General features: G+C 34.3%; 1 protein-coding gene across 1 annotated transcript in view; it reads right to left on the bottom strand.

Annotated features, from left to right (window-relative positions):
* DPYD (dihydropyrimidine dehydrogenase) overlaps positions 1–27,439 on the bottom strand; it is an 892,784-nt gene that overhangs the window by 658,994 nt on the left and 206,351 nt on the right. The window contains exon 4 of the mRNA XM_065908208.1: positions 26,136–26,223. Coding sequence (XP_065764280.1) covers positions 26,136–26,223 — 88 coding nt within the window. The remainder of the gene's footprint in view (positions 1–26,135; positions 26,224–27,439) is intronic.

Below are 27,439 nucleotides of genomic sequence, written 5' to 3'. Positions count from 1 at the left end.
ATTACATCATCTATTAATAAATAAAAACTCATTAAATAGCAAAATTGATTAAAAGAGCATTTGAAGATGATTTGGTTTAAATGATAAATTCTATAAAATATTCAAATATGTATATCAATTCTTAACAAATACTTCCAAAGTATACATATCTAATTTAACCCAGAAATGCAAGTTTAATTTATTATGCCAAATACACTGTATCAATAAAATAAAAAATAAAATTTACACAATCATCTCAAAAGATGCGGAAAAGTATTTGACAAACTCCAACACAACTCATGGTAGAAACTCACAACAAACCACAAACACAAATCAACTTACTCTCTGATAAAGGGCCTCTATGTAAATTCAACAGCTAACATCTTATTTTATGCTGAAAATTGCATGCTTCCTCCCAAAGATCAGGAACAAAGGATGAGTTTCTAACTAGCACAGTACAGAAAATCTTATCAGATAATTTGACAAGCAAGAGAAGTAAGTGCTATTCAGATTGCAAAGGAAGAAGTAAAATTATTTCCACTTACAATGAATGCAAAATCCAAAATGCCAGACTGGATGAAGCATAAGCGGGGATCAAGATTGCTGGAAGAGATATCAATAACCTCAGATATACAGATGACATCACCCTTACGGCAGAAGGTGAAGAGGAATTAGAGCCTCTTGATGAAAGTGAAAGGAGACAGAAAAAGCTGGCTTAAAACTCAACATTCAAAAACAAAGATTATGGCACCTGTTCCCATCACTTCATGGCAACTAGATGGGGAAACAATGGAAACAGTGAAAGACTTTATTTTGGGGGGCTCCAAAATCACTGCAGATGGTGACTGCAGCCATGAAATTAAAACACACTTGCTCCTTGGAAGAAAAGCTATGACCAACCTAGGCAGTATATTAAAAAGCAGAGACATTACTTTGCCAACAAAGATCCATCTAGCTAAAGCTATAGTTTTTCCAGTAGTCATGTATGGATGTGAGAGTTGGACTATAAAGAAGGCTGAGTGCCAAAGAATTGATGTTTTTGAACTGTGGTGCTGGAGAAGACTCTTGAGAGTCACTTGGACTGCAAGGAGATCAAACCAGTCAATCCTAACAGAAATCAATCCTAAATATTTACTAGAAGGATTGATGCTGAAGCTGAAACTCCAATATTTTCACCACCTAATGCAAAGTGAAGAACCAGCTCATTAGAAAAAACCCTGATGCTGGGAAGGATTGAAGGCAGGAGAACAAGAGGACGTCAGAGGACAACATGGTTGGGTGGCATCACTGACTCAATGGACATGAGTTTGAGCAAGCTCTGGGAGATGGTGAAGGACAGCAAAGCCTGGCATGCTATAGTCCATAAGGTCACAAAGAGTCAGACATGACTGAGCAAATCAACAACAAATGATAAAATAATCTTTCACATAGAAAATCCTAATAAATTCCATTAAAAATTATTAGCACTGTTATCTTTAATTTTATGAATCAATTTGACTGTGCCTTGGGATGCTTAGGTTGAGCATTACTTTGAGGCATGGGTATGAAGGTGTTTCTATATGAAATTAGTTTGAATTGGTGGATTCAGTAAAGTAGATTGCTCTCCCCAATGTGGGTAAGTAACATACAATCCATTGAGGACCTGAATAGCATAAAAATGGTGGAGAAAGGATAAACTTGTCTCTTGTGGTTGAGCTGGGACATTGATAATATATACAACGATTTTATATGCATATCTATCTATCTATCTATCTATCTATCTATCTATCTATCTATCTATGATATATTCAGCTTCTCTGGAGAATACTAATAAGCTGCCTTGGTGCCCCAGATGGTAAAAGGCTGCCTAGAATGCGGAAGACCTGGGTTTGATCCCTGGGTCAGGAAGATCCTCTGGAGAAAGGAATAGCAACCCATTCCAGTATTCTTGCCTGGAGAATTTCATGAACAGAGGAGTTTGACAGGTTACAGTCCATGGGGCTGAAAAGAGTTGGACACAACTCAATGACTAACACTTTCAACACACACACAAGAAACAGAGCAACCATAAAGATATAAATGCATAAAAATTAATTGGTATTTCTATCTATTAGCAATGAACAAACCAAAAATAAAATCAAGAAAATGTTTATATTTACAAGAGCATCAAAAATACTTAAAATTATATTAACTAAAAATGTGTAAAACATATATTCTGTAGAAAACTAAACACTGATGAAAAAAATTAAGTAAGACTTAAAAATGGAAACTATATCCATGATAATAAATTGGAAAATGTCTTGTCAGGATAGCAATACACTCAATGCAATCCCTCTAAATATCCTCACTGACTTGTACTTTGCTAAAATGGACATGCTGATCCTAAAATTCATATGAATATCCAAGGGAATCAGAATAGCCAAAACAATCTTGCAAAATAACAGATTTAGAAGAATTACATTTTTTTTATTTCACAACTTACCACACAGCTATGGTAATCAAGATAAAGTGGTAATGGCAAAATGATAAAAATATACCTCAATGGAATGAATTGAGAATCCAGTAAGACTTTTGTATTTATGTTCAATTGATTTTTAAAAGGGTTCTAAGAATTCAGGAGGTAAAGAACATTCTCTTCAACAAGTGATGCAGTAATAGCCAAATTTCACAGGCAAAGGAATGAAGCTGAATCTCCACCTCATACCATACAGAGAAGTTAATTAAAAATAGATCAAATATATCAAACAAGTCAATCCTAAAGGAAATCAGTCCTGAATATTCATTGTAAGGCTAATGCTAAAGCTGAAACTCCAATACTTTGGCCACCTGATGCGAACTGACTCATTGGAAAACACGCCGATGCTGAGAAAGATTGAATGCAGGTGGAGAAGGAGATGGACAGAGGATGAGATGGTTGGATGGCATCACTGACTCAATGGACATGAGTTTGGGCAGACTCCAGGTAATGGTTACGGATAGCGAAGCCTGGTGTGCTGCAGTCAATGGGGTCACAAAGAGTCAGACATGACTTAGCAACTGAACTGAACTGAAAAATAGATCATAGATCTAAATTTTAGAGCTAAACCTATAAAACACGTAGAAGACAACATAGGAGTAAATCTTCATGATTAGGTTATGCAATGGTTTTTATATAAGACAACAAAGCACAAGCAACATCAAAAAAAGATAAGCTGGATTTCATCAAAATTAAAAGAATACCATCAGAAAAGTTAAAAGACAACCTAGGAGGAAACCAATCCAGGAGGAAACCAGTTAAGTAATCTCTAACTTGAATACATAAAGAATATCTACAACTCACTAATAAAAACCAAATTAAAAAACGAATAAAAAATAAATACCCAATTAAAGTGACAAAGTATTAGTATAAATAGTCTCTCAAAAATATACAAATGATCAACAAGCATAAGAAATGATGCTCAATATTATCAGAGAAATGCGAGTCAAAATGACAAAGACATCTCACTTCTAACATACTTGGATGTCTATAATCAAGAAGACATACAGTAAAAGCTGTTGGAAAAGATATGAAGAAATTGGAACCCTCATATACTACTGATGTGATTGGAAAATGATGTAGCTGATTTGAAAATTAGTTTGGCAGCTCTTCAAAAGTTTTAAGAGTGAAGTTACCATGAGATTCAGGGATTTTACTCTTTGGTGTGCACTCAAGAACATTTACAAAATTTATCTATGCAAAACTTTGTACACTAATGCTCATAGCAGTATTATTTCTAAGGTTAAAACAAAAAAAAAACAACTCAATTATCCATCAACTGATGTAAGGCTAAAAAACATATATACATATAATCTATGTTATGTTATTTGGCAATAAAAAGCAACGAAGTAATGACAAATCCTACAACATGCCTGAACCTTAAAAAAACTATGCTAAGTGAAAGAAGTTACTCACAAAAGACTACATATTCTGTGTTTCTGTTTATAGAAAATATCTAGAATAGGCAAAAATAAAGAGACTGAAGACATATTGATAATTGTCTATGACTGGGGCTCTGAGAAGAAATGGAAAACAGCTGTTAATAGGTATACGATTTCACTTTGGGATGATAAAAATACACTCAATTTGATTGCAATAATAAGTGTAACTCTGCAAATATATTTGCTATCACTGAACTATGCACGGTATATTGGCAAATTGTATGGAAAATGAGTTATATCTCAAAAAAAGCTGTTACATTTTTTAAAACTACACATACAGGACTGGAAATTATATAGGCACTGTGGAAGGCAATAAAAATAACTCTTGTAGGAAATAAAAAACTTTTAGCAAAGGGATATTTGAATAAGACTGCTAAATTAGATGCAAAACTGGACAATATCCTGTGGTTTAGTCTCTGAGTCATTTCCTACTCTTGCAATTCCATAGACTGTAGCCTGCCAGGCTCCTCTGTCCATGAGATTTCCAAGGCAAGAATATTGGAGTGAGTTGCCTTTTCCTTCTCCAGGGGATTTCCCTGACCCAGGGATCGAATCCAGGTCTCCTACAGTGCAGGACGTCTCCTGCATTGCAGGCAGATTCTTTATCAATTGAGCCATCAGTATTGTGGAAGGGAATAAAATAAAATTTTTGGAATATTTTTTCCACTAAAAAAAATAAATTGCATCTCTACTGTACACAAACCTAAAAGAAAAGATGTAAATTTACAGTTTAAAATTTTAATTAGTAAGTTCATATTTATTTTTCCTAAAAATTAAATAATACTTATGTATCACCTTGTATTTACTTACAAGATGCTTTAGTATAGCAGCAAACAGATAGACTTATTTCATTGTACTTAGTTACGGTTTTGGATAATTTTACCTAATAATGGTAAACATAAAACTGTTCATACCAAACAGTTATTAACTTAAAATTAATCTTCTATTCCTAAGCAAACTTCCTTAGTTCCAACTTAAACCCACTGATCTTCTAACTCAGCACCTACAATTAAACTAACAGCTAAATCACTGCTAGAGAAAAATCTCAAAGTCATTTTAAGTATTCTTTCCTCATCTTACTTGTCACCTCTGGAACATTTGACATGATTGATTAACAAATATATATTGACTGACTCACTGAGTAAAATATCCTATTGCATAATTAGAAGCTTTATAATATAAAAATAGTGTCATGGTGAAAAATGTCAATTGCTGATAACTTGTCAGGATATTTGAGGACAAAAATGCAGAAAGAACTTAATCTAATTAAACACTGAAGGATTTTTCCACAAGGATGTTGATTGTTTTATGACCCCCAAATTCATTTTAAGCACAAAAGATAATGACAAGAGAGAAATATATATATGTATATATACATATACATATATATATTTATATCACAACAAATAAAATATAATGAAACAAAACATTTTAAATTACACTTATGGCTCACCATTTGCCACAGCTGTCAAACTACTAGAACCTTACTATCACAGCCTATCATTGACAATAAAAGTGTCTAGTAACTCGTCAACAATCTCACAGCTTCAAGTGTAACCCTTATATCAAAATAAAATTATAGGATGCTAAAATTAATTTTATTGGAATATAGTTGCCTTACAATATTGTGTTAGTTCCTGCTGTATAGCAAAGTAAATCAGTTATACATATACACACATCCTCTCTTTTGGGATTTCCTTCCCGTTTAGGTCACCATAGAGCACTAAGTAAAGTTCTTTGTGTCATATAATATGTTCTCATTAGTTATCTATTTTATACATAATATATATATAGATCAACTCAATCTGCCAATTTATCCCACCCCTCTTTCTTTTCATGGTATCCATATGTCAGTGCTCTATTTCTATGTTTCTATGTCTGCTTTGTTAATAAGTTCATCTGTATCATTTTTCTAGATTCCACATGTGTGATATTATATGACCTTTGTTTTTTCATTATGATTTACTTCAATCTGTACCAGTCTCTATGTCCATCCACACCTCTGCAAATTGCACAACTGTGTTCCTTTTTATGGCTGAGTAATATTCCACTGTATACAGGTACCACATCTTCTTAATCCATTCATCTGTCAGTGGACATCTAGGTTGCTTCCATGTCCTTGCTATTGCAAATGGTGCTGTAATGAACATTGGGGTACATGTATCTTTTGTAATTATGTTTTTTTCTAGGAATTGCCCAGGAGGAGGATTGCTGGGGCATATGGTAATTATATTTTTAGCTTTTTAAAGAAACCTCCATACTGTTCTCCATAGTGGCTGTATCAATTTACATTCCCACCAACAGTGTAAGACAGTTCCCTTTGATCCACATGCTCTCCAGCATTTGTTATTGGTATATTTTTTGATGATGGTCATTCTGACCTGTGTTAGGTGATACATCATTGTAGTTCTGGTTTGCAATTTCTCTAATAATTAGCAATGTTGAACATTTTTTCATGTGTTTGTTGTCCATCTGTCTGTCTTTTTGGAGAATGTCTATTTAGGTATTCCATCCAATTTGGGGGTTATTTGTTTTTGTTTTTATATTGAGCTGCATAAGCTGTTTGTATATTTTGGGGATTAATCCTGTGTCAATTGCTTCATTTGCAAATATCTGCTCCCTTTCTGAGGGCTGTCTTTTCATTTAATTTATGGTTTCCTTTGCTGCACAAAAGCTTTTAAGCTATATTAGGTCTCATTTATTTTTGTTTTTATTTTCATTATTCTAGCAGGTAGGTTACAAAAGATCTTGCCACGATTCATGTCAAAGAACATTCTGCCTATGGTTTCCTCTAAGAGTGTTATAGTGCCCAATGTTACATTTAAGTTTTTAATCCATTTTGAGTTTATTTTTGTGTATGGTATTACAGAGGGTTTTAGTTTCAGTCTTTCACATGCAGCTGTTCAGTTTTCCCAGGACCACTTATTAAAGAAAATGGCTTTTCTCCATTATATATTCTTGTCTCCTCCTAGGTGACCATAGGCACATGAATTTCTCTTTGGGTTTTTTTGTCCTGACCCATCGATCTATATTTCTATGTTTGTGCCAGTACTATACTGTCTTGATTACTGTAGTTTTGTAGTTCAGTCTATGAACTTCCCAGGTGGTACAGCAGTAAAGAATCTGACTGACAACGAGAAACATACGAGGCACAGTTTCGATCCCTGAGTCGACAAGATCTTCTGCAGGAAATGGCAACCCATTCCAGTATTCTTGCCTGGAAAATCCCAAGCACAGAGGAGCCTGGCAGGCTACAGTCCATGGAGTTGCAGAGTCAGACACAACTGAGCAACTGATACAGTAGCTTATACTCTGAAGTCAGGGAGCTTGATTCTTCCAGCTTTGTTTTTCTTTCTTAAGAGTGTTTTGGCTACTTGAGGTCTTTTTTTTTTTTTTTTTTTTTTGCTGTAATTCTGTGAGAAATACCCTTTGTAATTTGATAGGGACTGCACTGAATCTGTAGATTGCTTTGGGTAGTAGAGTCATTTTCACAATATTGATTCTTCCAATCCAAGAACATGGTATATCTCTCCACCTGTTTGTGTTGTCCTTGATTTCTTTCATCAATATCTTACAGTTTCTGAGTTTGCGTTTTTTGACTCCTTAAGTAGGCTTATTACTAGATATTCTTTTTGTTGCAGTGGCAAATTGTATTATTTCCTTAATTTCTTTCTGATCTTTTGTGGTTAGTGTATAGAAAAGCAAGAGATTTCTGTGTATTAATTTTGTGTGCTGAAATATTGCTAAATTCATTGATGAGCTCTAGTAGTTTTCTGGTAGCATCTTTAGGGTTTAGAGTTTTCTACATATAGTATCATTCTGTTATTTACAAACAGTGACAGTTTTACCTATTTTTACTTTGGATTCTTTTAATTCTTTCTATTCTATGAGTGCCATGGCTAGGACTTCCAAAACTATGTTGAATAAAAGAGGTGAGAGTTGAAATCCTTCCCTTGTTCCTGATCTTACAGGAAATGCTTTCAGTTTTTCACTATTGAGAATGCTGTTTGCTATGGCATTACGATAGATGGCTTCTGTTTTGTTGCGGTAAGTTCCCACTATGTGCAATTTCTGGAGAGTTTAAATTATAAATAGATGTTGACTTTTGTCAAAAGCTTTTTCTGCATTGATTTAGGCAATCATATGGTTTTTATTCTTCAGTTTGTTAATATGATGTATCACATTGATTTGTGTAGAATGAAAATTTCTTGCATCTCTGGGATAAATCCTACTTGATCATGGTGTATGATCCTTTAAATGTGCTGCTGAATTCTTTTTGTTAGCATTCTGTTGAGGATATTTTGTATCTATGTTCATCAGTGATATTGATCTATAATTATCTTTTTTGTGTGTGATATCTTTGGTTTTGGTATCAGGGTGATAGTAGCCTCACAGAATGAGCTTGGTAGTATTCCTGTAGGAGGCTATAAAATTCTTAAAAAGTAATAAGTATCATTGAACATTACTTAAATAAAAAATCACCAAGACAATTTTTTTTAAAGGCAAATATTCACTCTCTGAAATCAAAATGCTTTGCTATCAGTATAAGAGGTCATTTCAGGCTAAGGTTTAGACTTAAGTTTTAAAACTGGTGGCATTCAAATGACTCGAGTTGACAGAACTGAGATGAGAGGGAATGACATACAAGTTGTTGTGGACTGAAATGAGTAAATAATCAAAATTTGGGATAATGACTTGACAGTTTGGCTAAGAGTTCATTCACTCACTTAGGAAATGATGATTAGGAGATATATTTGGAAAATATGCTTGAACTATATTATGGAAAATCTTCACTGCCAGAATAAGAATTTGGTATTTAATTGAAGTTTTTTAATATTCATAGAAGGGTGCCAGTACTAAGGGACTAGTTGGGAAGACTTATGTATAGATTATGTGGAAATTCTCAAAAACAGAGCGGAAATACTGGGAATGTGAAGAAGACATAGTTAAACCTAAAAAAAGAAAGTATTGGCATATATCACAGAACATAGAAACGTGGTTTTAAAAACGGGCTGAAACAACATTAAGCAATGATTCAGAAGTCATCTTTGCAATTCACCTCTTACAAATAACTTTGAAGAAATGGCAGATAACTCTGTGTGTAGAGATCTGGCTATTCAGAGTCAAAGACATTCAGGAACGTATTAGAAAGAGAACACTTCCTCAACTCTTCCCATCAAGAACTTCACAATCAATATCGATTATTTCTCTCATAGTAAGTGGGAAGATTTCTCGAGCCCTCCTTCTAAATAAGAGCTCTGACTCCTATTCTGTGAGCTCTTAAACCTTTCTAATAGTAAAGGCTATAAAATTTAAATTTAGAAGGGTACTTTAAAGACACCCTAGCAGTCTCCTTCTTGAAAATACACAACCACTTTACTAGTTTCTTCATGTTATTCAATCAATCACAATTATATTAGTCTTCTATTGTGTGAAAGAAAAAAAATGTACAAGGAAGGCTATGTTAGGGGGGATAAAAAATAAATATCTGATCTTTTGTGCACAGAGTTATTTTATACATATTGGACGACAGGTTTAACCCTTCTTTAATAAAAATCTAGAGACAAAATGATGCTTGATATATTTGCTGCTTTTATATCAACACAAAAGAATAGCAATTGAATACTGCCCAGTCCATAAGCTTACCCAGGATCTTGCTGGTGCTGAATTTTCTATTACTCATTGGGATTTTTAAAGCCATTTATGTGAGTTAATTTTAAGAAAACTTTAAGTTTTATTCTTTTTTATTTTAAAATTAGAGCTTGAAACCTCATTATTGTCATCCCTCTACAATTTAATGATTTTTAAAGTCAGTATCAAGAAACACAAGAAACCCACAAGCTAGCTATTCTCTCATATGGTATAACTATTTTAACAAATAGTTCTATCATATTCAGGCCTTCATGTCACTACAGCATTATCAATACAGCTGGTGGATTTATTTTAAAGTGTTCTTCCTTCTTCCAATGAGTGTTTTCACAGATGGAAGCACCCTTCCAAGATAAACTCCAATCTGTTGCATTTAAAAAATACTTGGGCTAAACTTCAGTAACTTTGCATGTGTGAGAAGGGTGAATTAACATTGCTTGTATTTCTGGATGGAGCTATATGATGGTGAATGTAATGATGTACATTAGCTGAATAGAAAATGTATCTAGTAGTACATACAAAAAGAATAGGTAAAAGGACATCTCTGCCAGTCACCATCCCTTAATAAACAATCTATGAATCTTCATGTATTGGGTAAAGGAGAGGTGGGAATAAATTGTGAACGGAATACACGAAACCTCCTGCCCTCATATTACTCACATTCTTGTGAAGACAAATGAGGACGGAAGAATAGATTTGGCTGCTTTTTTCTGAAAACCCTTTGTTGTAACACATACACTAAATTTTATAAGATTTTTACAAGAGTAGGCCAGAACTATGAATTAATTTTGGCCTCACTTAAGGAATTTAAAAAAAAAAAAAATCTTGTAGAAAATAAAGTTTTTATCTGACCTTGAGATGGTAAACTAGAAAACACATACTCAAGTACACATACACACACACACACAGGCTTCAGAGCAACACGTTCCTGAATTTGAATCATGTTTAAACCGTACAACTGAAGGAAAATGTATTATCTCTTAGCACAGGTTTCATCACTTAAGAAATACACATCAAAATTCCTTCTTAATTAGTCATATTTATGTTAAATATTTTTAAAATGCTTGACACAGATAAGATGCCTAGTAGGTTATGAAGCACAGGTTAGATTTAATAAATTTGTTTCCACCCCTCCCCCTAGGCTTTTTCTCCCTAAAAAGTTTCTTAAAATGTTAAATCTAACAGTTTAAGATTTTAACGTTTTTTAAAGAAAACTCATGTTAGGAAGTAGATTAAAAAGACTGCAAATAAGAGCAAAAGTTTGGAAAGAAAAACTACCACAATCTACTAAGTCATGAAAAACAAATGGCAGAGAAACATGCAAGTAAAGGCGTAATAATTTATGTACGTTGTAGAAATGCAAAAATCTTATTTCTAGTTCTCCAATTTTCTGCACCGTACCCACCTATCTCTGTTTAATTGACTTGAGAATGTATAATTTTCCCTGAGTTAATTAATGTAACTTAGTGTGCATGTGTGCATGTACTCAATTCACCAATCATCAAGTATTTATGAGCAGCTACTCTGTGAGAGGCCCTTTGGTAAGCACTAGATATGCATGAAGAAGCAGTGCTTTTGCCTCTAGATTGTTCTGGTTAAACAGAATACAATTTTCATCCATACCAATATCCATCCTGTTCATACCGTATATCATTGCTCAAATAACATTTCCTTTAAAAACTTTATGGTTTTCACCATTTTCCAACTAGAAATATAATGTCACAATATCCTCCCTTTGTGCTACACTTTTTTGGTCATTGTATTTGTTAATATAAATTTACAATAACTGTATATTTTTCTGATGTGTCTTCTGCTGCTGCTAAGTTACTTCAGTCATGTCCGACTCTGTGCAACCCCACAGACGGTAGCCCACCAGGCTCCGCCGTCCCTGGGATTCTCCAGGCAAGAACACTGGAGTGGGTTGCCATTTCCTTCTCCAATGCATGAGAGTGGAAAGTGAAAGTGAAAGTCACTCAGTCATGTCCGACTCCTAACGACCCCAAGGACTGCAGCCTACTAGGTTCCTCCATCCATGGGATTTTCCAGGCAAGAGTACTGGAGTGGGTTGCCATTGCCTTCTCCGGATGTGTCTTTGACTAGCTTTTAAAAATTTCTGAAGTTCAGAGACCATATCTAATTTATATTCTTTAACTCTAAGCAAGCAGTAGAATATACTACTAGAAGCTTGTTAGCATTTATCTTATAATATCAAAAATAAGCATTCATATAAAATTCAAACGGTTAGCATCACCGACTCAAAGGGCGTGAATTTGAGTGAACTTCAGGAGACAGTGGAAGGCAGAGGAGCCTGGAGTGCTGCAGTCCATGGGGTCGCAAAGAGTCTAACACGACAGTGAATGAACAATAACAACAACTTCATAGTTTTGTATGACCAATTTAAAATAAGTAATGTGAATATCTGTTGTGAATACTAAAATGCCCATTTTATCCACAGAAAATAAAATTTGCAATAGATTTTCTAAGAAATTTACAGAAGTATAATTTTTTATTCTTACATATGATGAAACACAGAAATAACAGAATACAATGTTATTTCATTTAGAGTGCTAGAATTCACATATAATGAAAATGAAATGAAAAGAGATGCTCAGAGAAGATAGGTGATTTTCCTAAGATCACACAGCTGACAAGTGAATTGAAAGTCGCTCAGTCGTGTCCAACTCTTTGCAATCCCATGGACTGTAGCCCACCAGGCTCCACAGTCCATGAAATTTTCTAGGCCAGAATATTGGAGTGGTTGCCACTTCCTACTCTAGGGGATCTTCACGACCCTGGGTTCGAACCCACTTCTCTTGCATCTCCTACACTGGCAGGCAGATTCTTTACCAGTAGCACCACTTAGAAAGCCCCCACATATAGTGAAGTCGTGCGGTCGTGTCCGACTCTGCGACCCCTTGCACTTTACAGCCTACCAGACTCCTCCGTCCATGGGATTTTCCAGGCAAGAGTACTGGAGTGGGTTGCCATTTCTACATAGAAACTTCTGTGCCAATATAGAAACATATATGGTAGAGTCAAGATCATAATGCTAGAATGATTATTAAAGCTAAGAAAAATATGCAAAAGTAGAAATCTAGAAGTATCATTTATAAATACTGCATAACTTGCAAGCAAAAATAAGTCTTAATTTGAGAAATTATTGAAGGTGAAGTAAAATTAATATTGATATAATCGCCTATTCATATACTATATAAAATGCTAAAAAGATTTTTCTCTAATTTGATATTATAAATTTCATCTTTCACCGATTTGTTTTTCCTTACAACCCAACTAAACTGTACATCCTTTTAAAGGTAACCAGAAATATAGATTAAATTTGATTCTTTTTACTGGAACAAAAATATAACACAAATTCTATACTAAAAGGGCATTTGTTGCCCAATGTCAGAAATAGAAAATTAGTAACTAGATGTGTTAATGCACTTCATATATCTCCCTCTTCTGAAAGATATTATACTAAAAACAAAGCTATATCACATGTGCTACTGCCTACTCAGTAAACTACTGAGAATTATTTCATCTTTGATATAATTTAAATATACTGGTCATTAATATTTGGCTACAAAGAGAAAACTGGAAATTCTGTTGTTTCTTTGTTCTTTAAAAATCATTTGTTATTAAGAAGGGCAAAAAAAATACAAGTCAATCAAATGATTGGCCAACTTTTAAAAATAAGTTTATATTTTCAATAACAGGTATAAGTAAGGGCAAAATTAAGAAAAAAACTGAAAGGTAAGAAAGAGACCAAATTATCTCACTCCAAATAATCTTCCCTTAAACAAGATTTAAAAACACAAACTCAGAAATAATTGCTGAACATCATCATATATATAATACATGTATATAAAATAACTTAAGACAGAATTATTACTTATGATAGTAGAGCTAGACTACAATTTAGCACTCCTATTTTCTTCTATTCAAACAAAATAAAGTAAGAATATTTTATGAAGGTTTGCTCTTCACAGACAGAAATGAGATTTCTTAATCAACTGGGTGTTTTGCTGTCTAACATAGTGTGTTATTATATATTACTCATAAAACCACCAGCCAGCTACAATCTGCACAGAAGATACAAACACAGTCAGAAAGTCTCCATTCAAAGTGCATTAATTTAAGCCCATACGAATTTCAAAATTATAATTAGTTTTGTTTACAATCAGGGCTTCCCTGATAGCTCAGTTAGTAAAGAATCCGCCTGCAATGCAGGAGACACTGGTTCAATTCAGTGGGTCAGGAAGATCCACTGAAGAAGGGATAGGCTAACCACTCCGGTACTCCTGGCCTTCCCTTGTGACTCAGCTGGTAAAGAATCTGCAATGCAGGAGCCCTGGGTTCAATTTCTGGGTTGGGCAGATCCCCTGGAGAAGGGCAAGGCTACCCACTGCATTATTCAGGCCTGGAGAATTCCAAGGACCAGTCCACGGTGTCGCAAACAGTTGGACACGACTGAGCAACTTTCACTTCTTTCCAATTATTTACTTAAAATTCTTCAATTTATCAAATAGTTCTCTAAAGATGAAACTCAAATTTCCTTAAGACGCAGTTTATTGTATTATATATTCTGCCACTATTTAAGATTTAATAGTACTTAGAATGGGCAACAATAGGGATTGCATTGAATCTATAGATTGCTTTGGGTAGAATAGCCATTTTGACAATATTGATTCTTCCAATCCATGAACACGGTATGTTTCTCCATCTGTTTGTGTCCTCTTTGATTTCTTTCATCAGTGTTTTATAGTTTTCTATGTATAGGTCTTTTGTTTCTTTAGGTAGATATACTCCTAAGTATTTTATTCCTTTTGTTGTCTCTATCAAGCTACCAATGGTATTTTTCACAGAACTAGAACAAATAATTTCACAATTTGTATGTAAATATAGAAAACCACGAATAGCCAAAGCAATCTTGAGAAAGAAGAATGGAACTGGAGGAATCAACCTGCCTGACTTCAGACTCCACTACAAAGCCACAGTCATCAAGACAGTATGGTACTGGCGCAAAGACAGAAATATAGATCAATGGAACAGAATAGAAAGCCCAAAGATAAATCCACGAACCTATGGACGCCTTATCTTTGACAAAGGAGGCAAGGATATACAGTGGGAAAAAGACAACCTCTTCAACAAGTGGTGCTGGGAAAACTGGTCAACCACTTGTAAAAGAATGAAACTCGAACACTTTCTAACACCATACACAAAAATAAACTCAAAATGGATTAAAGATCTAAATGTAAGACCAGAAACTATAAAACTCCTAGAGGAGAACATAGGCAAAACACTCTCTGACATAAATCTCAGCGGGGTCCTCTATGACCCACCTCCCAGAATATGGGAAATAAAAGCAAAAATAAACAAATGGGACCTAATGAAACTTAAAAGCTTCTGCACTACAAAGGAAACTATAAGTAAGGTGAAAAGACAGCCCTCAGATTGGGAGAAAATAATAGCAAATGAAGAAACAGACAAAGGATTAATCTCAAAAATATACAAGCAACTCCTGAAGCTCAATTCCAGAAAAATAAATGACCCAATCAAAAAATGGGCCAAAGAACTAAACAGACATTTCTCCAAAGAAGACATACAGATGGCTAACAAACACAACATCACTCATTATCAGAGAAATGCAAATCAAAACCACAATGAGGTACCATTACACGCCAGTCAGGATGGCTGCTTTCCAAAAGTCTACAAGCAATAAATGCTGGAGAGGGTGTGGAGAAAAGGGAACCCTCTTACACTGTTGGTGGGAATGCAAACTAGTACAGCCACTATGGAGAACAGTGTGGAGATTTCTTAAAAAACTGGAAATAGAACTGCCATATGACCCAGCAATACCACTTCTGGGCATACACACTGAGGAAACCAGATCTGAAAGAGACACGTGCACCCCAATGTTCATCGCAGCACTGTTTATGATAGCCAGGACATGGAAGCAGCCTAGATGCCCATCAGCAGACGAATGATAAGGAAGCTGTGGTACATATACACAATGGAATATTACTCGGCCATTAAAAAGAATTCATCTGAATCAGTTCTAATGAGATGGATGAAACTGGAGCCCATTATACAGAGTGAAGTAAGCCAGAAAGATAAAGAACATTACAGCATACTAACACATATATATGGAATTTAGAAAGATGGTAATGATAACCCTATATGCAAAACAGAAAAAGAGACACAGAAGTACAGAACAGACGTTTGAACTCTGTGGGAGAAGGTGAGGGTGGGATGTTTCGAAAGAACAGCATGTATATTATCTATGGTGAAACAAATCACTAGCCCAGGTGAGATGCATGAGATGAGTGCTCGGGCCTGGTGCACTGGGAGGACCCAGAGGAATCGGGTGGAGAGGGAGGTGGGAGGGGGGATCGGGATGGGGAATACGTGTAACTCTATGGATGATTCGTGTCAATGTATGACAAAACACACTGAAATGTTGTGAAGTAATTGGCCTCCAACTAATAAAATAAAATTAAAAAAAGAAAAAAAAAAAGAATGGGCAACAATAGAATGGGAAAGACTAGAGATCTCTTCAAGAAAATTAGAGATACCAAGGGAACATTTTATGCAAAGATGGGTTCAATAAAGCACAGAAAAGGTACGAACTTAACAGAAGCAGAAGATATTAAGAAGAGCTGGCAAGAATATACAGAAAAACTGTACAAAGAAGATCTTCATGTCCCAGATAATCATGATGGTGTGATCACTCACCCAGAGCCAGATATCCTGGAATGTGTAGTCAAGTGGGCCTTAGGAAGTATCACCACGAAAAAAGCTAGTGGAGTTGATGGAATACTAGTTGAGCTATTTCAAATCCTAAAAGATGATGCTGTGAAAGTGCTCCACTCAATAAGTCAGCAAATTTGGAAATCTCAGCAGTGGCCACAGGACTGGAAAAGGTCAGTTTTCATTCCAATCCCAAAGAAAGGCAATGCCAAAGAATGCTCAAACTATCGCACAATTGCACTCATCTCACACGTTAGTAAAGTAATGCTCAAAATTCTCCAAGCCAGAATTCAGCAATACGTGAACTGGAACTTCCAGATGTTCAAGCTGGTTTCAGAAAAGGCAGAGGAACCAGAGATCAAATTGCCAACATCTGCTGGATCATTGAAAAAGCAAGAAAAACATCTATTTCTGCTTTATTGATTATGCCAAAACCTTTGATTGTGTGGATCACAATAAACTGTTGAAAATTCTGAAAGAGATTAGAATACCAGACTTCCTGACCTGCCTCTTGAGAAATCTGTATTCAGGTCAGGAAGCAACAGTTAGAACTGGATATGGAACAACAGACTGGTTCCAAATAGGAAAAGGAGTACATCAAGGCTGTATATTGTCACCCTGCTTATTTAACTTATATGCGGAGTACATCATGAGAAACGCTGGGCTGGAAGAAGCACAAGCTAGAATCAAGATTGCCGGGAGAAATATCAATAACCTCAGATATGCAGATGACACCACCCTTATGGCAGAGAGTGAAGTAGAACTAAAGAGCCTCTTGATGAAAGTGAAAGAGGAGAGTGAAAAAGTTGGCTTAAAGCTTAACATTCAGAAAACTAAGATCATGGCATCCGGTCCCATCACTTCATGGCAAATAGATGGGGAAACAGTGGAAACAGTGGCTGACTTTAATTTGGGGGGCTCCAAAATCACTGCAGACGGTGATTGCAGCCATGAAATTAAAAGACGCTTACTCCTTGGAAGGAAAGTGATGACCAACGTAGACAGCATATTAAAAAGTAGAGACATTACTTTGTCAACAATTGTCCATTTAGTCAAGGTTATGGTTTTTCCAGTGGTTATGTATGGATGTGAGAGTTGGACTATAAAGAAAGCTGAGTGCCGAAGAATTGATGATTTTGAACTGTGATGCTGGAGAAGACTCTTGAGAATCCCTTGGACTGCAAGGAGATCCAACCAGTCCATCCTAAAGGAGATCAGTCCTGGATATTCATTGGAAGGACTGATGTTGAAGCTGAAACTCCAATACTTTGGCCACTTGATGCGAAGAGCTGACTCATTTGAAAAGACACTGATGCTGGGATTGGGGGCAGGAGGAGGGGACAACAGAGGTTGAGATGGTTGGATGGCATCACCAACTCAATGGACATGAGTTTGGGTGAACTCCAGGAGTTGGTGATGGACAAGGAGGCCTGGTGTGCTACAGTTCATGGGGTCTCAAAGAGTCAGACACACCTAAGCAACTGAACTGAACTGAACAGAGTACTTAGAAAACTGTCATGATAGAAAATATGTTATTTATTTAGCACTTTATATTTTAATAATGACTTATACATACGTTTTTCATATAAATGTTGTAGTGTGATGCAAAGGAAAGCACACTGGACAAGAATTCAGGAATATACTGTTACACTATCAAGTGGTTATGTGATCTGGGATAAACCATTCTACCTTTTTGGATTTCATATTTATTTTCCACATAATGAGATGGTTAGTCAGATTAAAATTCCATTTGTATAGGTAAAGAATGTACCTGCAATGCTGGAGACCTTGGTTCAGTCCCTGAGTGGGGAAGATCCCCTGGAGAGGGGAATGGGCAACCCAGTCCAGTATTCTTGCCTGGAGAATCCCCATGGACAGAGGAACCTGGTGGCCTACAATCCATGTGGTCACAGAGTCGGACACAACTGAGCGACTAAGCACAGCAGAAACAATGTAATATCCATCTCTCTTTTCCACCAGCACATTAGAAAAGAGGGGACATTTTGAAAATATTACAGCCCTTGGTAATTTAGCACTTAGCAAATTTACCATTTGCTAGTCTCAAAACTGAGACGTTACATATTAAAATTCAAGGCTGAATTCTAGAAAATTGAGTTAATGTTTCCAGCTGATAAGTGAATGAGTTAAGATAAGCATACATTTGCATTGCTAAATTTAAATTAATACATTACCAGTCTAGTCACAGGGTTTCCTAGGTGGAGCTCGTCGTAAAGAACCCGCCTGCTGATGCAAGAAATGTGGATTCGATCCTTGTGTAGGGAAGATCCCTTGGAGGGGGGCATAGCAACCCACTCCAGTATTCCTACCTGGAGAATTCCATGGACAGAGGAGACTAGCAGGGTATAGTCTATGGGGTCACAAAGAGTTGGACACAGTAGAAGCCACTTAGCATGCATGTATAGTCCAGACACAGCATTCAATAATTACTCTGAAGAGCTTCTTTTCATTTCATGAAACTAGTTTTACATGTTGAGAAAAGTTAGGATATTCTGAAAATAAATATACTATCAAGGGAATAGCCTTTATCAATGTAAGAAATATTACACAGCATAGTATAAAATATCTTTGTCCTGTCAAAGATATATAGATTGACAGGACAAATAGAGGGTTTTGAAATAGACCTAAATAAATATAGAATTAAGTATATGGTAGATGTAGCATTTCAGAATAGAGGGAAATACATTTTTCAATAAATAGATTTGGAATTATTAGTCATTTAGGAAAAAATAAAGCTGAATATTTTTCTCATTTTTTGTACCAAAATAAAAACTAAGAATAAGGTCTATACATGTTATTCTGTAACCCATTAGCTTTACTTTATTTTAGTATAGAATTTTAATCTATTATTTTTATTAAAAATATACATCTTACTGAGGAAGAAAATAATATGGCCATTTTTAGGAAAAATGTTAACCCTGCCTCAACCTCAATCAACTGAGGAATCTAAAGTTCAAGTCCTTCTATGCCATGTTTCACTTATATATAAATCAGAATTTTTAAAGATAGTGTTATGCTATTCATAGTATTATGCAACTCACTTTCTTCATTTAATAGGAATATCCTTTTAGATCAACAAATGTAATGAGAGCCACATAACATTTCTTCATATGAAAACAGGTTAACAGGTTAAACACCTTTCTTAATGTTGGGCACTATTGTTGTCTCAAGTTTATGCTACTTCAAACAATGCTATGATTGCTGTAATAAATACTACTGTACATATACCATTACATGGTCGTACTTTTATTTCTCTAGCAAGAACAGATAGTAAAGCATTGCCAGCACAACTGTATAAATATTTGAAATTTTCAAATATATTATTACTGTATGAGATTTCTTGCTTCCTTTCTGATAAATAGCAAAGGAGGCTATTTAACTTCTTAACTTTAAAAACATGATGAGAGAAAGCTGGTATCCCACCCTTTTATTTATATATTTCTGGCTAATATGGAAGTAGGACATCTCTAGTATGGCCATTAATCAATTGCATGACCTCTTTTTTTAATGCTTATGAGAACACTGCCCATGTAAGGTGGGTTATTTTTCTCACTTAAATTTTTAGGAACTCTGATTTAATAGAAGTTACCACTTAGCCTAAACATGCAGAACAAAAAACAAATGTTCACTTGGTTTCAAGTTTGGTTTGATTTTATTTTAAAATACATTTTTAAATGTGTGTAGTAAAATTTTTTCTCACATAGTTCACAGATTGAAAATTATCCTTAAACCTTTTCCTTTTTATATTTAAAAATTTAGTACATGTAAAATTTATCTTAGATGGCCTGAACAAGTGTTCTAAAGGTAAAGATGAAATTATGCCAAGACCACTTTTCAAAGAAGTCATCATTTTCCACTGAATTAAAATATCCTCTCATTATATATTGTGTTCTCTTATTTACTTGATTCCATTTACAGATTTTCATCTGTTTCAGAAATGTGTATTCCTGTACCAATTCTATACTGACTACAGTAGTTGTACAGTGAGTTTCAATATCTGATATGGCAAATTTTTTTGTCTCATTTTTCAACAGTCTATTTCTTCGATATGCCTTCTTGATTACTATCCCAGAATTTACCAATAAAAATGTAGGTATCAATCATTCTAGACTACCCATTAGATCTTAAATATTTATAGGCACTTTTTCACATGTATTGAGAAGCAGTTACCTACTATGACTCTTCCAATTTATAAAGTTTAAATTATAGGTAAAATATTTTTTTAAGTTATTGTGAATGCATTCATGAACTTCATGTTCAGGGACAGAAAATGACAAGATGTAAGCAAAGAAATAAGTGTAACAACCTTTAAGCCATTTGCTAAACCAGGTTTAAAAAAAGCCTTTAATTTTCAGGGCCTTTGAGAACATAGCAAATATAGATTCCTTTTCTAAATAAACATCTTTATTCCAGTATTTATTTTTTTTACTATGCTTGCTCATTTTCTTTTAGGCTTTATCTGTGAAAATTTTATAAGGACTGCAATAAAGACAAGCATTGAAATATGTATATTATAATATGTAAAACAGATGACCAGTGCAAGTTACATGCATGAAGCAGGGCATTCAAAGCTGGTACACTGAGACAACCCAGAGGGATGGGGTGGGGAGGGAGGACAGAGGGGGATTCTGAATGGGGGGACACATGTATACCCATGGCTGATTCATGTCGATCTATGGCAAAAACCATCACAATACTGTAAAGTAATTAGCCTCCAAAATGAAAAAAAGTACTAATAATAATTTACTATGTCTGGACCCACTAGACATCATAGGCAATATAATCATACTCACAAATATTTCGGATAGTGGGATTCTCAAGAATAAAAAATAAGAAATTTCATCTGTTTTAATACATGTACACCCATGGTGGATTCAAGTCAATGTATGGCAAAATCAATACAACGTTGTAAAGTAAAATAAATAAATAATTAAAATTTAAAAAAAATAAAAAATAAATAAAATGTCATCATTCAAAAAATAAAAGAAAGTATAGGCAGACTTGAAAAAAAAAATAAAAAGCTAACAGACTTTTTAAATGTAAAATATAACTTCTAGAAATGAAAGATAAAATTGTAACTCAAAACTCAGCAGATAATTTTAACAACAATTTGAAACTGGTGAAGAAGGTTTTAGTAAACTTGAAAGTAGAATTTAAGGAAATGATTTAAAATATAACCCCCAAAAAACAAAGTAATGAAAGTTCAAAAAATAATAAGTTGAGTCATAGACAATAAAATAAGAATATTTAACATATACCTAATGAGAACTCCATAAAATGAAGTAAAGACAATGAAATAGTTCCCCAAATGATGAAAGATATCAACCCACAGATTTAAGAGTCATAATGAAAACAAAGCAAAAGAAATAAAAGAAATTCAGATTGATATAAATAACTGTAACACGGTTGAACACTAAAGGCTAAAAGGTCTTCAAATCAGCCACCCTCCAAAGACATTATTCTCAAGTGAGCAATAACTAGACTGCTGGTGATATTCAAATAGCATGCATGACATAAGACACAAAAGTGATACTGCCTGAGAGGTGTAAAAAATAACTGCAAATCCTTTACTCTGTGCACAAAGTATTTTATGAGACTTAAGAAATGTATGGACAGTTTCAGAAACAAAAAGAATTGGTCAACAGCATAGCCTTACCAAAAAAGATTTAAAGAACTGATATTTATTCTAAGCAGAAGTAAACTGCTTTCTCATGAAAACTCAACAAGGGGGAAAAAAAACTGAAGAAAACTGCCAACAATTTGAGTAAAACTAATCCAAAACTGATGAATAAGTATACAATAATTAGCATACAATAATAAAGCATACAATTTTATTCATCAAGTTTTAAAAAGATAGTATTACTGCTAATTAGACAACGAAGACCTAATTAGAATTGCAGTACCTTAGTCTATGCCACAAGACCTACTCAGATTGGGTCCTGGAATGACACAGACCCATAATATTTAGCTGTTGTAAAATTTAGAAAAAAATTACATATTTTATGTTATTTAAAAACTGACATCATGACTGTAAGGGGAACTGACACACAAGTTCAGAACTATTTATGTAAACCAAATGGCAGATTGAACTCTGAAAGATAATGACTTGTTAGTTCCCTAGGAGCATCACAAAAAGTTTTGAAAAGCTGTGTCCCCTTGAACACCATCTTATGGCGGGTAGGTAAGTTTCTGTCAGTCTTTTAGGGACGGACAGAGGAGCTCCAAGTACCATCTGGCAGTAAGTGTGGGAACTAACCTTGTGTATCAAAGGAAACTTGAAATCTCAATTTTCACATTTTGTTTTATATATCTAAAATATTCATTTTTTAAATTGCTTATTAGTAAATTATAGACTTCCTAATACTTTTTTCATTTACTTACTTCTCTGTCATAAAAATGGGGGTACCTAATTGGCTTTACTTTATTGGCAATGGGGAGTCACGGAAGCTTTTTGAACATGGGTACAATGTGATTAAAGCTATGATTTTAGAAAATTATTCTGAAAATGATCAATATTTTATTTGATAATGGTATAAACCACTTGGCCATTGAAACTGAAAAGCAAACCCTAAAGTAGAATGGACTAAATCTATTGATTGCACTTCTGCTTTGTAATATTTGTGCATGCATATGCATATATACATACACACATATAAAGAAAACATTTCTAAATAAAACTATTGCCATCAATAATATTAATCAAAAATAATGCTGGTTAAACTGTGCTGCTCCTCTGATTTCTAGTTACTTTCAATAGGAACCTATGATAAGAGCCTTTTATGTGACACTGAGTCAGTTTTTTTCTAATGTATATTATTAAATGTATTTATTGAGCTATAAAAGCCACTAAATCTATATAGATTCTGTAAAATCTATACAGACTGTATACAAAATGTATACAGATTCTGTAAAATATACAAGTCTGTGGCAAAGCCATTGCTTTACAACTTAATGTGAAATTTTGAAAGAGACAATAAATATTTTTTATTAGAAAATAAAGCATTGTGTAACTAAGGAACATTTTTTTAAAGTCAGTTTTTCATTACATTTATAGATTGACCTTATGAATTCTTACATAAATTAGTGGGGTTTTTTTCTTTTTCAGAAGAAAACTATCAAAAAATATAACCCTTATTTTCAGTTTGATGATCTGAAACGTGTACTTTCCATTGAGAGATATAATTCCGAAGAACAACCTGAATGAAACAGAGAAAAACTGACCAACGAGGTACAATAGAATTGAGTGTACCTTTAGAAACTAGAGCTGTAATCCAGTTTGTAAAAAAAAAAAAAGAATGGAAGTATTGGTCTAAACTCCACTGAATCACAGAAACCTAACACAATACAATACAAGTGACATGCTTTTCTCAAAAAGGCTCAAGGCTCATTGAGTCTGGCGATTCAATTACCCTCTCAACCTGGAAAGAACCCCCCTCCTGAGTTGAGGTCCACTGGTAGAGCAATGTGGGACAGCCTACATCTTACACAGCTGGTAAATATCTTAAAAGCTGCAGGCTTTAAAGTACAAGAATCTCTTACCTTTTATAATTGCTACAATGATTCTTCAACAAAATACTACTTACAATAGAGTTCCTTAAATGTCTGGTATAAGATTACATTTTCAATTAAATATCTCCAGATATCTTCTCTTCATATGGAAATTTATTTAAATAAATACCAAAGTGCAATGCTTCATCAGGTAGTAAGAAATATGAACAAACTAATGAAACAACATTATCCTAAAATTGAGATGATTCTGATCTTACTTAGACATTTTATAAGTTTTTCAAAGAATATCATTATTCCCATTTTGTCTTTTTTCATATAAAATTTTGTAGAGCTTGAATGATTGTGCTATACACTAATTAGAATCACAAAATCACTACTAAATTACAGATTCTCTAGGGAAAATTTAGCTAGCATGGATCACAATTCTATTGCCTCATGCTTAAGCCAGGAGTGCAACCTTAGGTATAATTTTAGCCAAAACACTTTCTACTTCAAATTTTGGACATTTTATTTTATTTTTTTTCTCATGAAATTTCATATATATGCTTCACATAAATTATTCATTTTCATATATAAGTCAGAGATTCTGTGATGATAAATGTTGAAGATATTTCAGTTAATAAATGAGATCTCTTTTCAGATTGTATCTTCTTAATTATAAAACAAATACAGAGCATTAGTGATTTTCTACTATATATAGAATTAAGTCTCAAATATGGAGCATATAATTCAAACATTTTCACAACTTAATATCAATCTAACTGCCTTGTCTCTTTCCCATCACTCTTCTTTATATAGTCAAGGCTCCATTCTAGTCACACTGAATTTATTATATTTCCCTACACATGCCATGTATAACCCACATTCTTGCTTTTTCATATGCTGAATAATCTTAAACTGAATGGTTTCAGCACTAATCACAGTGAATTATCAGTAGGTTTTTGTGTTGCATTATTTTTTTAATGTATCTGGTTTTGCTCAGAGTTATAATTTCCAGAAGGCAAGGTCATAGCAGGGATCCTTTTTCACCCAGTATGAGTTTGTCACTGAGTTTAGTAGATAGTAGATGCTCAATAAGTAATACCAGAAACAAAAATAGAAATCACTTGTATAGTATTTACCATATTGAATGAATAGAAAAAATAATAACGCCACATCAACAAAATATTTGTTGAATAACTGCCATATCAGAGATTTTCACATGAAAATATTATTCAGTTCACACCACCATCCTGTAAGACACATGCTATCCTTTTTTGATAAATGAAAGTGAAGAGATAAGTCATTTTTCTTAGGTTCACAGGGGTTCAATGCAAAAATTCAACCTGGACTTCAAATCTGACCATGTAGATTAATACCACGTCCTATATCTAAGTAATAACCTCTAATTCTTTTGAAATCTGAAAGTTATATAAATTTATAACTTTTCTCCTACAACATTTTAAAATCACTGACGTACTGAGAAACAATCTTTATATGTAAAAAGGTACCAGGTAGTTGAAGGAGCACTTACTGGATTTTAGCAGCATTTTAGCATATAAGTACTAAATCCTGTGAAAAGAAGCAATCGCTGCATCCTTACGGGAAGATGCCTTCATTTGTTGCTCAGTAGTTAAAGGACAGGATCCTTGACTAAGAGCTCATAATGCTTCTTTTGCAAACAAAAGATACTATTGACAATTTAATCAATCAACCATTCTCTTGTTTACTAAAATCTGGGCTTAGCCTTACATTGATTTTAAAAAACAACATAAAGATCAAAATTCCTTTTTTTCTACTAATGTCCATAAAAGTCTGTTTTCTATTTTTTAGTTGTTGTGGGGGTTTTGTTAAAACACTATCAGTCTCTACGAATTATTCTAAGTCTTAGACAACTTCCTTTGATTTGTTTCAGTGCCCTAGAGTTAATATTAAAGTAGATTTTAAAACAAAGATATCAAACTTGAAATGTGTTTTGATAATCAATGACAGTCCCTATCTGTAAGCATTTAGCATGCTTAAGCTAGACTCAATCTATTCAGTGAATGCTTTGTATTAAAAAATGATTCAATTCACCACAAACTAATTTTTAAGATAACAAACAATGAAAACGGATTTCACAATAATCATTATCACAACTAGGAAGAGACTAATTAATAAAATGTGTCACATTCTCACATGCCTACAGAAATCATGCTTTTAATACTTTAACCTAATTTACTAAGACAAGCTTTATGCTTTAATCATGGTAATAATAGAGAACAAGATCAAAGGCTGCTATTAATTTTCATTTGCAGAGCTAAACCCAAATTTACCTTGTTTGAGATACTTGTGATGAAAGATTTGATATCTAGATTTGTTGGACAGCTCTTCTGACAGGGGGCATCTGCACATTTCAGGCACCTAGGGAATAAAATAACTGAATTAAAGAAAATGTCGAGTAACATTCTATATATTCTCTACCGTAAACACATTCAGAGTTAGTGTCCAGTAAGAACAAATAAAACTATATTATTTTTAGGAACAAAAATTATTTAAGCAATAAACAAAGAGTACTTGTGTTTCACTTTTTGCACACTTCCGAAGATGTATAATATAGCACCATTCAGGTAAATAGCTACCCTTTCTCATGGTGTTCCTCCTAGAGTTTAAGAATATCATACTTAAGATACATGATTCATCCATTTCCTAAATTAGTATTTTTTTGTCTCTCTCATTGCACTGATAATGCTTAGAGAATAGAGTCTTTTTTTTGTTGCTGTTTGTTTGTTTAATTTATTTACATACTGCAGGATCTTAGTTCCCTGATCTGGGGTCTAACCTATGTTCCCTACTGTGGGAGTGCATTGTCTTGACTACTGGACCACCAGGGAAGTCCTGAGAATAGAATCTTTTACGATAATAGTTTTGTATGTCTTTTAGACAGTAGTTATTACACAAATGCAAAGAAAAAGATCTCCTTTCACCACTTGTAAATTCTTCCTCCATTTATCCCTTCCACTTATCCTCCCACCTCTCTTCCCTGACTCCTTCTTCCTCTCTAATCATCCCTCCCTTTCTCCAATTTTTTTTTTCTTTAACATACACACTATATATACAGCAATTGGGCTTTGTAGTAGATACTGCAAAGCATAGACCGGATCCCCTGCCTTCCAGACTGAAACATTTATTCTCCCAGTTGCTGTGCCCTCGGGTGAAGAAAATAGGCTGAACCAAGGTCATGCCCCCTTCCCAGGGGCAGCGAGTTTCCAATCACAGGTCACTGACAGGAAGTAAAGACCCATTCTCCTTGCCCCTACTTGGCTAACAAGTCTTCAGGGATGCACTGCAGCCTTTATTGTGGCTATGTCTGTCCAATCTTGATTCCATCACTCTTAAATAGATGTATATCTTCTAATAAACTTTCCATATACTAATTTCATATCAGAATTTGCTTCCTGGAGAAATGACCAGACATATGTTCAGATTTTAATGTGCCTAAGAACCACTTGGGAAGCCTGATAAAGGTCATAACTTCCACAGAGAAGCCCCTCTTGAGTTTGAGTGATTGGCCCTTGTTGTTTAGTCGCTCAGTTGTTTCTGACTCTTTGCAACCCCACAGACTGTAGCCTGCCAGGCT

Source organism: Muntiacus reevesi, chromosome 1 (genome assembly GCF_963930625.1).
Source record: "Muntiacus reevesi chromosome 1, mMunRee1.1, whole genome shotgun sequence".
Taxonomy (NCBI): Eukaryota; Metazoa; Chordata; class Mammalia; order Artiodactyla; family Cervidae; genus Muntiacus; species Muntiacus reevesi.
Note: the sequence above shows the minus strand (reverse complement) of the source record. Positions and strands in the feature narration are given on the sequence as shown.